The 15,336-nt window shown below is 40.4% G+C and overlaps 1 protein-coding gene across 6 annotated transcripts in view; it reads left to right on the forward strand.

Moving 5' to 3' along the window:
- The window catches only part of LOC137259952 (leucine-rich repeat-containing protein 71-like), a 64,887-nt gene that overhangs the window by 46,466 nt on the left and 3,085 nt on the right, over positions 1–15,336 (forward strand). For 4 of the 6 annotated variants that reach the window (XM_067797608.1, XM_067797610.1, XM_067797612.1 and 1 more), the window contains 3 exons: positions 12,104–12,186; positions 12,625–12,739; positions 13,419–13,534. In XM_067797608.1, the coding sequence (XP_067653709.1) occupies positions 12,104–12,186; positions 12,625–12,739; positions 13,419–13,534 (314 nt within the window). Of the gene's footprint in view, positions 1–2,315; positions 2,352–5,332; positions 5,345–12,103; positions 12,187–12,624; positions 12,740–13,418; positions 13,535–15,336 lie in introns of all 6 variants that reach the window. The other 2 variants (XM_067797607.1, XM_067797611.1) reach the window with 2 other exon arrangements.

A 15,336-nucleotide genomic window follows, 5' to 3' on the forward strand; every position in this document is an offset into this window, starting at 1 on the left:
TAACTCTGGACTTGACATTTCTGCACATATGGCGACAGGGCCACTGTGGGATGTATAAAAAGTTATAAGTCAACAAATACTTTGTAGCAGTCATAAGAAAATCAATATTTCTCTTTCAAAATATGCCGCAATTATGAATTTATCAGAGACCTGCTGCTTGGTGGAGTATGTGTGATGGAGTGTTGGGGGTGAATTTTCTTTAGTGGTTCTCTCCTGTTGAGGTTTTTTTTGACAGTGGGTGGTACTAGCTGTGTGTCTGACCCTCTTACAGCTGTGTCTGACCTTCCTTCAGCTGTATGTGACCCTTCTACAGCTTTGTCTGACCTTCATACTGTGTGTTTGTTCCTGTCAAATTCTCCCACTGATATGAGTGTTCTTTACTATAAAGAGACCCTATTTCCACTGTGTATGGTTAAACATGTACTGATTTCATACATCTACTTGTTCATGGCTTTTATCTGGAGAGTGGTTTTTTTACGTGTTTGAGTTTGCCCATTAATATGTAATACTTTTCAGAATAGTACTCTAAATAATATGAAAAAATTGAAAGGTTTTGATGCTGGTACATTTTTATTCAGTATTTTCACTTTTTTTTCTGTGTTTTTTATTTTTATTTTTTAATAACAACAGTGATATGAGCTAATGTAGACTGTTTTTTATCTTTGTGTGCAGACAGTGGAAGACAGGTTTTTACTGCAGACAGTTAGTATATAATGCCACAAAAAATGCATTAAAGGCAAAAATAGATGTTTTCGGAGTTCTTAGGAATTTAGACTGCAATGTCCACTATATCCCATAGACTCACACTGGTTTCATATATCTCACAGCTACACAACTAGTTCTATATCTCACTGCACCACAACTAGTTTCATATGTCTAACTGCACCACAACTAGTTTCATATGTCTAACTGCAAAACAACTATTATATCTCAGCAACACAAGTAGTTCCATATATCTCACTGAAACACAACTCTTTTTATGTATCTCACACAAACACAACTCTTTTCATATATCTCGCAGCAACACAAGTAGTTCCATATATCTCTCTGAAACACAACTAGTTTCATATTTCTCACAACAATACAACTCTTTTCATATATCTCACAGCAACCAAACTAGTTCCATATATCTCACACCAACCCAACACTTTTCATATATCTCACTGCACCACAACTAGTTTCAAATGTCTAACTGCAAAACAACTAGTTCCGTATATCTCACAGCAACACAACTAGTGTCATATATCTCACAGCATCACATCTAGTTTGTAGCAGCCATACTGTGTAGCGCCAACTTACACTGGCTTAGTAGCTGTTTGTAGCAGGTGCTAACCCAGCCATACTGTTTAGTCTCAGCTTACACTGGCTTAGTAGCTGTTTGTAGCAGGTGCTAACCCAGCCATACTGTTTAGTCTCAGCTTACACTGGCTTACTGTTTGTAGCAGGTGCTAACCCAGCCATACTGTTTAGTCTCAGCTTACACTGGCTTACTGTTTGTAGCAGGTGCTAACCCAGCCATACTGTTTAGTCTCAGCTTACACTGGCTTACTGTTTGTAGCAGATGCTAACCCATCCATACTGTTTAGTCTCAGCTTAAACTGGCTTACCGTTTGTAGCAGGTGCTAACCCAGCCATACTGTTTAGTCTCAGCTTACACTGGCTTACTGTTTGTAGCAGGTGCTAACCCAGCCATACTGTTTAGTCTCAGCTTAAACTGGCTTACTGTTTGTAGCAGGTGCTAACCCAGCCATACTGTTTAGTCTCAGCTTACACTGGCTTACTGTTTGTAGCAGGTGCTAACCCATCCATACTGTTTAGTTTCAGCTTACACTGGCTTACTGTTTGTAGCAGGTGCTAACCCAGCCATACTGTTTAGTCTCAGCTTACACTGGCTTACTGTTTGTAGCAGGTGCTAACCCAGCCATACTGTTTAGTCTCAGCTTACACTGGCTTACTGTTTGTAGCAGGTGCTAACCCAGCCATACTGTTTAGTCTCAGCTTACACTGGCTTACTGTTTGTAGCAGATGCTAACCCAGCCATACTGTTTAGTCTCAGCTTAAACTGGCTTACCATTTGTAGCAGGTGCTAACCCAGCCATACTGTTTAGTCTCAGCTTACACTGGCTTACTGTTTGTAGCAGGTGCTAACCCAGCCATACTGTTTAGTCTCAGCTTACACTGGCTTACTGTTTGTAGCAGGTGCTAACCCAGCCTTACTGTTTAGTCTCAGCTTACACTGGCTTACTGTTTGTAGCAGGTGCTAACCCAGCCATGCTGTTTAGTCTCAGCTTACACTGGCTTACTGTTTGTAGCAGGTGCTAACCAAGCTATTGGGGGCCGCAGTTCAGGTGGTGAGTAGCTGAAGTGTTGAGCTGTTGGACACGATGAGTTCTTTTAACAAGTGTTGTGACAGACTTTACCCTGGAAAAATTGGTTAGTGTAGATTTGTTGGTTGTTGTGAGACTTTGCTATAAACTTGTTCAGTATCTGATACTGTGCATGCTGTCATCATTAGATAATTCCACGTGTTTTATTTTTTGTTTGTTTGGGGTTTATTGTTTTACTGAAAGCATTATCTTTTCCTTTTTGGCCGTTGACAATCTGATTTGTCTCAAGCTCATAACTGATTTGAAACTGAGCCTCAAACATAATATTGACATTGAACTGATTCTCTGAATTTGAAGATGTGACATCAATATCTTTTTTCACAGATTCCTGTTTGAATTTACAATGTGTTATTGTTGTAGGATTTCTGACTTATGTTGAAATTAAATGTAGCTTTACAGGGAAAAGTCTGCATACAAATTTACAAGATTTTGTTTATTCAGTTTTTTAAGAGTTTCCTATAATTAACAATTTTCCTATCATCCATACTAATAGCAGTGTTGAGTCTAACACACACTCTTGCTGGACACAGTTGTGTGATCAAAGTGTCGACAGTGCTTGTACATGGACACTGTTGTGATAGCATTGTACTGTAGTAGTAACACTTCAGTAACACAACTGCAAGAACAAGGCAAAATTACCTGGACATACAGTGTTATCTATATTAGGACGTTTTCAGACACCACAAGTTCTGCAATTGCTAAAAGAAATCTACATCACCTCAAGATACATTGTCCACGACACTTACATCCACACAGACACTAGTCTGATCACATCCTTCTAAAACAAGCCGCATCACCAGAAGATCTCAAAGAACTGTGTATACAACAGCCTTTCCTTTTTCTAACATTGAGATCATGATACTTTATGATATCTGAATAAGTCAGTTCTATCTATTCCTGGTATGGTCAATTGTTTGTTATTGACCAGTTGATTCGGGACAATATTGCTGCCTTCACCTTGACCCACCACAGTGGATGCTGGAACTGGTTTCTGTACATCCCATCTGAGCCATGGAGGCTGTCTTGTACTGTTAGCGTTATGGTCTAGTCTACACCTCGCTGGTGCCCACCCCATCTGTCTCATGTGCCATACCCTGCCATCTCTATCTGATAATGCCACACCCTCCTGATCTATAATGCTCCGTGTCCTCCTCCATCTCTTTCATAGTGCCATGTGTGTCCCTGGTGGTGTCAGCTCCTCCCTACCTGCTTCAGTCTGTCCTGTCAATGTTGATTGTTTCTTGCTTTTGGCTGATCTAATTGAAGTCAGATCTTTGGCTCAGTAACGACTGGTGTGACAACCTCAGGTTATCCCAGACTAAAAGTTTGACCAGTTAGTGTAAATGGAGCACCACAGAAAGCATGGATACAGATACCATGGCCTCAGAAATGACATGGGCCTCCTTTCACAAAACACCATGATCGTAAGCCACTGAGGTGATTGTGAGTCACTATAATAACAATAGTGCAGCATTAAAGAATGGGTGTTAAGGTTACCCGTAGTAAAGGGTGATTTGTGAAAGGAGCCTCAGATGTGTAAAGTGGTAACAAAGTAATGATGTAATGGTGCAGCCTTTAATAGCTGCGTTCAGAACTGGTCCAACAACATTTCCCTTGAAACACAGAAACCTGATCACGTCAGAATTTTCAAGCCTCAATTTTTTATGAAGAAGTTCACATTGATAATTTTCTGATGTGATCCAATCCTGTTGTACCCAAGTGCAAGATCTGAGTTTAATTATGCTGAGCTTTGTGGACCTTGACTTCTCTGTCAAAGGAACCTTTTTGTATTTTTTTCTTTCAAAATTGTTTTGCCCATGTTCAAGCATTCCCAGATGTTTCAAGGCTAGGTGGTTTAGTCATTGTATGTAGCTCCACAACCTATGTTAAGAGTTGCATCCCTTCCTTTCATTCTGGGTTTGAATCCTGGTTTGCCAGTGTTTCTGGGTTTGTCAGTACCAGACCTGACCTGGGTAGCACCAACATGGTAACAAGAGACCAGCATCACTTGAGGCAAACATACTGAGATATACTTTAGAGACAACATGAAACTCAACTCACAATGTTTGTGTCTATGTAACACGTCAGCGACAAGTAATCATGTCCAGACTCAAGATTTTCGAAGCTCTCTTAGCGCTAAGATAGTCGTAAGCGCCATACATTATCATTAACTTATGACTATCTTAGCATTAAGAGAGCTTTGAAAATCTAGCCCCTGTGGTTGATCTTCTGCTAATGACCATGTTTATTTGTTGAGATATCGGTCTAACAATCATGTTGCTTGTGTATATCCATGTTTATGTTGACCATGATTATCATGGTGTGGACTGTATCCTGTATCACGAGTCCTCTCATACCAACACTGGTCTGTAGACTGTAAATCTAGCTGAACACTACAGTGCTGTTGTGCTGTTAATCCTGACTTTTATACCATTGGTAGGTTTACTGGTACAGTTAGCCAGTCTGATCACCCTGGCAGCTTGTTCTGAAAAGCATGTAAGACAGGTCAAGGAGCCGGTGGTTCTTTAGGTCAATACATTATTCTTATGCTGATGCAGTAAAACAGCTAATGTCTGATGTTCAAGAATTAATGTAAAAATATCATAATTTAATAAGGAGAAAATTACTGTCACATTTATTATTTTTTATAATTTTTATTTTTAAAGCATTTTACAGCATTTTCATAAAATTGTCACAGTTTGTATTATACATACCAGTGTCTTTGTTTTTGACTGCATTTTTGGTTCATGTTTCTATGTTCTCTGACTTGTTAAATTATTTACAGGTTGTATTACAGATGGATTTGTGTTCGCAAAACATCAGTCACTCATTCATATCCTGGCTTGGTGTTTTGGTGATGGACGGATGCATGTTTAACATCAGTATTAATAAACCATGTATGGAGTTTTGTTTATTAATGTGGTTTCTACTTGTGGGTGTTTCAGACCATCGTCCAGGTCAGTGTTAACCAGAACAGTCACTGTCTTGACACCACAGCGTGCTGTTGACTCACCTAACATCACCATGATCATGTTTCACATGCGTGTGTCAGTTTGTTGCACTCACCACTCTGTCTGTCATGCCTTGTAGCTCACCTTCAGGAACATGGGTTTAGTCAGACATCTTGTCCCCCCTGACCTAAGTTTGTATTTTGACCAGGGGCGGATACATCTTTTAGAGAAAGGGCTAGGTTGTGGTGGTGATGGTGTGTGTGTGTGTGGGTGGGAGTGGGGTGGATTGTGCACCCTACTGAAAAATGGTCGGGGGATGCACACGTCATTTTCACAAGAGTTTCAATGGTCATTTGATAAACTTCAGGTGAAAAGGTGGCATGTGTAGGCCTGCAACCTCCCTCTTGATCCACCTACGTATGCCTGTGGCTGGCATTCAGGAAATCTTGTTTTCTTGTGATCCTCTGCTGTCCCCAAGATCAGGTATTCTCCATTAGATCAGGTATTCTCTCCAAGATCAACTATCCTCCCCAAGGTCAGCTCTCAGCTATTCACCAAAAGATCAGCTATTCACCTCAAGAGCAGCCATTCTCACTGAAATCAGCTTTTCTCTGCAAGATCTGCTATTCTCCTTGTGACCAGCTGTTGTCCTTATGATCAGCTATTTGCCCCAAGAATTAGTTATTCACCCTAAGATGGCCTGTTCTCCCTATGATAAACTATTGTCCCCAAGATCAGCTGTTCTCCCAAAGCAGCTATTCCCACAGGAATAGCTGTTCTCCCCAAGATCAGCTATTCTCCCTAAGATCTGCTATTCACCTTAAGAGCAGCTATTCTCCCTCAAAGCAGCTATTCTCATCATGATCAACTGTTCTTCTTATAGCCAGTTATTGTCCCCAGGATCAGCTATTCTCCCCAAGATCAGCTATTGTCCCTAAGATCAACTGTTCTCCCCAACATCAGCTATTCTCCCCCAAATCAGCTATTCTCCCCCAAATCAACTATTTTCCTCCAGATCAGCTATTCTCCCCAAGATCAACTAATCTCAGCAAGAGCAACTATTTTCCTCCAAATCAGCTATTCTCCACAAGGTCAGCTATTTTCAGCAAGATCAACTATTTTCCTCCAAATCAGCTATTCTCCCCAAGGTCAGCTGTTGTCCCTAAGATCAGCTATTCTCCCCTAGGTCAGCTGTTGTCCCTGAGATCAGCTATTCTCCCCAAGGTCAGCTGTTGTCCCTGAGATCAGCTATTCTCCCCAAGATCAGCTGTTGTCCCTAAGATCAGCTATTCTCCCCAAGATCAACTATTTTCCTCCAAATCAACTGTTCTCCCCAACATCAGCTATTCTCCCTCAAATCAACTATTTTCCTCCAGATCAGCTATTCTCCCCAAGATCAGCTATTTTCCTCCAGTTCAAGTTGCCTTTTGGGGTTTGTCTAGCGACCTTGTCCTCTGTGTTTGGATGTAGTTGCTGCATCTGACCTCTGGGACCTCTGATTTAGGTTGTTGCAGCAGCTCTGTATAGTCACTTAAGTAATAGTCAAAACCTGGTGACAGGTCGATTACTTGGACAGTAATTCTGGCCTCATTTCATTAGCAAAACCATGTTCTTGAAACAGAGTGAGTTCTTTTGGCCAAGATTTATCACAACTTTTTAAATCTTTTTTTTAACATTCACCACTCTAACAAATCTTTCATTTTTCACCTCAACAGCCCTAAAACTTCTATCCGTGCTCACTGGTATGATCTTGTATTGACCCACACCCTCAATGTCATGTTTTTCTCACTGTCGTCACTGTTGTCACTGTCGTCGCTGACTGTCATGTTGCATGACCCCCTCGCTGTTGTTAACAAGCTGGCTGAAGACTGACCCCCTCGCTGTTGTTAACAAGCTGGCTGAAGACTGACCCCATCGCTTCTGGTGCAGCACCAGCCCCTCATGCTGATCTATTTCTTTCCATTATAGACATTTATTACTCAGTGTTCTCATATTGTGCCAACAGACTAACTCAGATAGCATATTTCTCATACTTCAGTGGCGCTTTTTTAAAAACAGATTCTGAACATGTGCTTGCCTCTTGTTGTCACTGTTGTGATTGCTTCATTTCATTTACAGTTTGCTTGTCAATTTTGTCATAATGTGTAATTCCATTAATTCCTTATTGTCAACACTTTGCTCTGCAAATTGTCAACGCCTTGTGTGCTGCATATTGCCAACACTTTGCTTGCTACATGTTGTCAACACTGTCCTTGTTGCATATTTTCAACACTTTGTTTGCTGCATATTGCCAACACTGCTCTGCATTTTGTCAGCACTTTGTGTGCTGCATATTGTCAACACAGCTGTGCATGTTGTCAACACTTTGCTTGCTGCATGTTATCAACACTGTGCTTTGTATTATGCCAACACTTTGCTTGCTGAATGTTGTCCACACTGCTTGTTGCATATTGTCATAATTTTGCTTGCTTGTTGTAAACACTATGCTTGCTGCATACTGTCAACATTGTACTTGTTGTGTACCGTTAACACTTTCTCTCTCTTTTAAAAAATTTGCATGTTCCATATTGTCAAAAATGTTATTTCATGTACACCAATGATGTGAGAAGCCATGTATCATAACATCACCAACATAACTGGAAAAAACCTGCACCACAGGAACTGCCTGTGAAAAATCTCCTATTACAAACTATGAAATATAAGTAGTTGTGTCATGAATGAGGGGAGGTCAAGGGTCGTTGGGAACTCCAGAACTAGGTTCGCCTGCCATCTTACCCAATGATGTTCTTGCTTTGTCAGTGCCTTGCTTGTTGATTTCACCAAAGTGTCAAAATTGTTTCTGTTTGGACGGTTAGTTCCTCATTCAACTGGTACAATGTGATATAACTTGAATTCTGTTCAAAAGCGACTAATCCTACCGACTCTTGTCAGAGGCCATGAGGTTGAATGTTGGATTTCTGTGTGTGCTTTGAGATAATTATATAGGCACGTGGGAAATGTAGCTACAGTGTTAGATGGTTCCATGTTCCATGTTCCATCCTCATGGATGCATTATTTGCTGGTGTAAGCTGGACAACTGACCTTATCCTGCTGATGGACAGCTGGATGGCGAATCTGGTCACAGGCTCATATTACCACTCTTTGTCAAACACAGTTCCACCGTTGGAGCATTCATTGTACAACCTTTGGGAAGATCTGACAATCAGCCCAAAGAGAAATTGTATTTACCGCATAAGTTCTCTGCAGTTTCGAAACACTGATTGTTGCGAAGAGGGATGGACATACATTTGCTGGTGATACAGGTGCATTCAGGTGTCCAGGTGGGTTCAGGTGTACAGTTGGCTTCAGATGTGCAGTTGGATTCAGGTATAGATATGGATTCAGGTGTACATTTGGATTCAGGTGTACAGTTGGATTCAGGTGTACAGTTGGATTCAGGTATAGATATGGATTCAGGTGTACAGTTGGATTCAGGTGTACAGTTGGATTCAGGTGTGCAGTTGGATTCAGGTATAGATATGGATTCAGGTGTACAGTTGGATTCAGGTGTACAGTTGGATTCAGGTGTAGAGATGGATTCAGGTGTACAGTTGGATTCAGGTATAGATATGGATTCAGGTGTAGAGATGGATTCAGGTGTACAGTTGGATTCAGGTGTACAGGTAGATTCTGGCATGCAAGTGGATTCTGGTGTACAGGTGGATTCAGATTTAGAGATGGATTTAGGTTTACAGTTGGATTCAAGTATAAAGACGGATTGAAGTGTACAGGTGAACTCTTGTGTATGGACGGATTCAGGTGTAGAGATGAATTAAGGTGTACAGATGGATTCAGGTGTACAGGTAGGTTCAGGCATACAGGTGTATTCAGGTATACGGTTGGATTCAGGTGGGTTAAGGTGTACAGGTAGGTTAAGGTGTACAGATAGGTTCTGGGCCCACTTGCACAAAATGATCTTAGAGCTACAATTATTGTAAATAATTAAGATTGCGATCTTAGGCTTCGGCTACAATTGCCATCCACTTGCCCAAAGCGATTGTAGGCTAAGTTCATTGTAAGTTACAATACAATTGTAAGGAACTAAGATCATTGTAGTCAGTAGCAAAATGGCGTTCAAGGTGGTGTCAGTTTTACACAAATAATTAGTTTTATGTTTGGGGATTGCTTTTATATTGCATAAAACTGTATGATTCGCCTCGGCACTTCAACAACATGGAGAATGCAACATCGATTTAACGTCAGAAATATTGTTATTTGCGGTAGTGAACAAAATCATTATTGAGTCTATATCATAAAATACAATTCTCACCTGATTCAGCATTGGAAAAAGTATGAACACCATACCGTTTTGATAAACAAGGAAAGGATAGTAACGAAAGGTGTCTGCAAGCAATTAGCAGTGGCCATGACCGTTTCAATAACTCAAGGGCAGCTAATCATAGTTTTAACGCAAGGGGGGAGTGGTTTCCCTTTGCATATTATGCCGTTGCCGTAAAATCTGCCATGCCCAAATGCAATGTATGCCATGTTGTGGCATCGCAGATCTCCACATATACTAGTATTTCTTTTCGGTCAATGATTTTGTGTTAGTTTATAATTAAAATAATCTACAGATGGATAACATACAAAATTATGTGGGTTTTTTTCTAATTCTAAAATCTAAAATTAAATCTCCTAAAATTAAATCTGACCAGAGACAAGAGTTTTAGTCTATGCATTTTAAATATAATACAAGTATTCTTCAAGCAGGAAAAATACATTTGCAGAGGTATGTGAAATTTGTGTAAAAAGTTTTTTTTTACAAAAAGAAGAAATACTTATCAACAAACTAGAGTAAAGTAATTAACATACTGTGGCTAAGTATTTAACAACACATATAACACATGGAATAATATCATTTTCATATTTCCCTGTCGTGCATTTTCCACGACACTCCCACAATCATGTCACCCTTTCATATCTTTACAAATCTAATGCTTGTGGAATAAGTTTGGATTTTACTCCAAATAACACTGACCAGATGCCAAACTATGTTTAACTGACAGCCATTGACAAATCATGGCACGTTTAGGTGTTATATCATAAGGCAATTGTATGGATTAGGGCAATTGTATGGTGATTGGAAAGTCACTAAGATTGCTGCCAGCGGGCCCAGGTATATAGGTTCAGATTTCTCAGAAAGGGGAAATGATCTAGACTAGTGAGGGACTGCCAGCAGTATGTACACTTGTTCTCTCTGCTTTGATCTCTTGCACTTCCAGGAACATGTTTTGGACAGATATTCAACATCTTTGCACCAAGTGATGCATATGCTTTTAACAGCAAACAAACAATTATGCATCACTGTGGCATATATATGTCATTATTCCCTTTCTACTTGTAGATGTTGCTCTTTGTTGTTGTATATGTTGCACTTATCTATGTTGCACTTGTTGTATATGTTGCACTTGTTGTATATGTTGCACTTGCTGTTGGCACTCACATGGCAATAGTCTTCATAGAGTCATAACTTACATTTGTTGCATATGTGGTTGCACTATATATGTGGTTGCACTATATATGTGGTGCAAGTTTTATTTCATAGGTTGTAACTACACAAGACAGTATATCACAGCCTGTCAGTACATACTCAGTGCCATTATTAAAAGGTCATGTAGCTATAAGGTAATATAATGCAAAATAAAGTACGCTGGGACAAGAATATGGAAAGAGGAGATAGTTAATTAACTGAGGGGTGTGTTTGGTGCTGTGCTGTGAGAAAAAGATCGGGACTGTGTCTACACAGACATCAAGCAAAGGTATTCCCTGAAATGTAAAGTCACAACTATAGAGTCCAGTACAGTGCCTCTCTGGTCCTGGATCATCATTCTGAAACACATTTCATGTCAGAAACCATTATGTCCGAGTTGACATTTATAGCTTAAATCTGTGCATATGCAGTTGCACTTTCATGTAATACAAGACAAAATGTTGTGGTTCCACGATACAGACACTGACATTGTTCACGGAAACAAACAAATCATCGAAATGATCATGATTCTGAAACAGTGTATATCTTTACCATCATTCTGTAGTGCATTATGCCAACAGGGTTTTAAACAGTATTGACCTCTCATTACTGATATATCCAAAAATTGAATTGATTCCTATCAATGAAGATGACATGACTCTTCAATAACAGCACTGTGTATATATTTATAGGACATGCTTCATGAACCAGGTATTGAGTTCCTCATTCTCTTTACAGATGACTTCTGTTTCAGTCTCCCTGTTCACAGTTTTATGTTTAATGGAATACTGAATCCAGTTCATAACATTCACTCTGTACTGACCATTCTGTTCCAATTCAGTTCATCATTACTCACAAACCAACATCGTGTTAATAACTGTTATCTGTTTTCAGCTATGTTATCATTTTACAATGACACTGTGATATACTTGCTATATAATATTAAACTATAGTATATATGTTGAAGTGAATGTAAATATGTGTAATACTGATCTCTTGCTGTTGATATAGAGTTACCTACCTCACTTACCTTCTTGTTGTGGCATTCTATCTGGTAATATCTTTATCTGGATCTCTTCATCAATTCTTCTTCCATCAGTAAGAATGAAATTATTATACTGAAGGTAACTTTAAACATGATAGATACAAGACTGACTATTTGACAGTGAGACAGAGTGTTCTGCTCATGTTCTGCTTCTGTTTATCATGTCACTACTGGGTACCCACCAACAGCTATGTGCATGTATGTTGTACAGCCTCTATAGCAGCTGATGCAGGGAAGAGTGTCGGGAAGACAAAGGACAAGAAGAACAAGAAACCCACACCGCAGGAACAGGAGGTAGGGAGTACATCTCTACACATGTCACTGAGATAAGTTATATTTTATCAACGTTCCAGCAATATCATGGTGAGTGGATACCAAAACTGGACTTATTACATTGAAAATGTTCTTTGGTGGACTAAGCGATGGAGCATCTGATTGCTGGCATTGCAAGACTAAAAGATGTTAAAAGATGGTACTTCTGTTGCCTAACTTTACACAAAATGGCAGCCCTCACCATTGGACATGCATGTTTAGAAACTGGTGGTTTGAACGCACGGAGCTCAGTCACACTTGGTCCTCTAAGTCAGTGTGTTCATAATAATAATGTTCAGTTTCATTTTATGATCTTAAAAATACACATGACCGTATCTAGCTTGAACATTTAGTTTACCAACATCCCAGGCCCCCTGACTCCAAACACGGTGCCTGAGTTTCCCTGTTGTCCTTCCACAGCAGCCAGATGTCCCCGAGGTCATCAACCCACTGATGGAGGTGGCAGACTACATGTCAGAGCTGAAGACACTCATGGTGGCCGGCAACCGTGTCCTGTTGAACCTGAACCTGTCCAGTGAGTCGACTACATTCTTACATCATAGCTAGTGTTGACTCTGTTGTTAGATAGAGGTGTGGTATCTCAGTCGGGGAGCAGTATACAACTGCTATGCAGAGGCCTCAGTAGGTCTTCCTGGTGTTGACTCTGTTGTTAGATGGAGGTGTGGTATCTCAGTCGGGGAGCAGTATACAACTGCTATGCAGAGGCCTCAGTAGGTCTTCCTGGTGTTGACTCTGTTGTCAGATGGAGGTGTGGTATCTCAGTCGGGGAACACTATACAATTGCTATGCAGAGGCCTCAGTAGGTCTTCCTGGTGTTGACTCTGTTGTTAGATGGAGGTGTGGTATCTCAGTCGGGGAGCAGTATACAATTGCTATGCAGAGGCCTCAGTAGGTCTTCCTGGTGTTGACTCTGTTGTTAGATGGAGGTGTGGTATCTCAGTCGGGGAGCACTATACAATTGCTATGCAGAGACCTCAGTAGGTCTTCCTGGTGTTGACTCTGTTGTTAGATCAAGGCCAACCCATCATTTTACAAATGTCTTCACAAATATAGCATGTTGATTTGTTGTTGTCACTGGCTTCTGGCTGGATTCTCAACTCCTTACCTGAATCCTCTACCCTCTACCACTACCACTACCACTACCACTAATTCCTAGAAATCCTGACTGACCATATGATGTGAATGTGTTGCAGGGAACCAGATCACAGAGGAGGGTGTGATGGAGCTGATCAAGGCAGCACAGTACCAGAAGACTTTGCTCATGGACAACAAGATTAATGGCACTGGTCTCATGAGGATCTGTCTACATGTATGTCAGCTTTGACATTGATTCTTTGTTTCCTTGTTTCTTGTCTAATGTGACACCTGGCAACAGTCTCATAAGGATCTATCTGCATGCATCCTTGACACTAGCTCATTGTTTCCTTGTTCTTTGTCTAATGTCACATTTGGCACTGGTTTCATGAGGGTCTGTCTGCATGTACGTTAGCTTTGACATTGATTCTTTGTTTCCTTGTTTCTTGTCTAATGTGACACTTGGCAACAGTCTCATAAGGATCTATCTGCATGCATCCTTGACACTAGCTCATTGTTTCCTCGTTCTTTGTCTAATGTCACATTTGGCACTGGTTTCATGAGGGTCTGTCTGCATGTACGTTAGCTTTGACATTGATTCTTTGTTTCCTTGTTTCTTGTCTAATGTGACACTTGGCAACAGTCTCATAAGGATCTATCTGCATGCATCCTTGACACTAGCTCATTGTTTCCTTGTTCTTTGTCTAATGTCACATTTGGCACTGGTTTCATGAGGGTCTGTCTGCATGTACGTTAGCTTTGACATTGATTCTTTGTTTCCTTGTTTCTTGTCTAATGTGACACTTGGCAACAGTCTCATAAGGATCTATCTGCATGCATCCTTGACACTAGCTCATTGTTTCCTCGTTCTTTGTCTAATGTCACATTTGGCACTGGTTTCATGAGGGTCTGTCTGCATGTACGTTAGCTTTGACATTGATTCTTTGTTTCCTTGTTTCTTGTCTAATGTGACACTTGGCAACAGTCTCATAAGGATCTATCTGCATGCATCCTTGACACTAGCTCATTGTTTCCTTGTTCTTTGTCTAATGTCACATTTGGCACTGGTTTCATGAGGGTCTGTCTGCATGTACGTTAGCTTTGACATTGATTCTTTGTTTCCTTGTTTCTTGTCTAATGTGACACTTGGCAACAGTCTCATAAGGATCTATCTGCATGCATCCTTGACACTAGCTCATTGTTTCCTCGTTCTTTGTCTAATGTCACATTTGGCACTGGTTTCATGAGGGTCTGTCTGCATGTACGTTAGCTTTGACATTGATTCTTTGTTTCCTTGTTTCTTGTCTAATGTGACACTTGGCAACAGTCTCATAAGGATCTATCTGCATGCATCCTTGACACTAGCTCATTGTTTCCTCGTTCTTTGTCTAATGTCACATTTGGCACTGGTTTCATGAGGGTCTGTCTGCATGTACGTTAGCTTTGACATTGATTCTTTGTTTCCTTGTTTCTTGTCTAATGTGACACTTGGCAACAGTCTCATAAGGATCTATCTGCATGCATCCTTGACACTAGCTCATTGTTTCCTCGTTCTTTGTCTAATGTCACATTTGGCACTGGTTTCATGAGGGTCTGTCTGCATGTACGTTAGCTTTGACATTGATTCTTTGTTTCCTTGTTTCTTGTCTAATGTGACACTTGGCAACAGTCTCATAAGGATCTATCTGCATGCATCCTTGACACTAGCTCATTGTTTCCTCGTTCTTTGTCTAATGTCACATTTGGCACTGGTTTCATGAGGGTCTGTCTGCATGTACGTTAGCTTTGACATTGATTCTTTGTTTCCTTGTTTCTTGTCTAATGTGACACTTGGCAACAGTCTCATAAGGATCTATCTGCATGCATCCTTGACACTAGCTCATTGTTTCCTCGTTCTTTGTCTAATGTCACATTTGGCACTGGTTTCATGAGGGTCTGTCTGCATGTACGTTAGCTTTGACATTGATTCTTTGTTTCCTTGTTTCTTGTCTAATGTGACACTTGGCAACAGTCTCATAAGGATCTATCTGCATGCAT

Source organism: Haliotis asinina, chromosome 13, assembly GCF_037392515.1.
Source record: "Haliotis asinina isolate JCU_RB_2024 chromosome 13, JCU_Hal_asi_v2, whole genome shotgun sequence".
Taxonomy (NCBI): Eukaryota; Metazoa; Mollusca; class Gastropoda; order Lepetellida; family Haliotidae; genus Haliotis; species Haliotis asinina.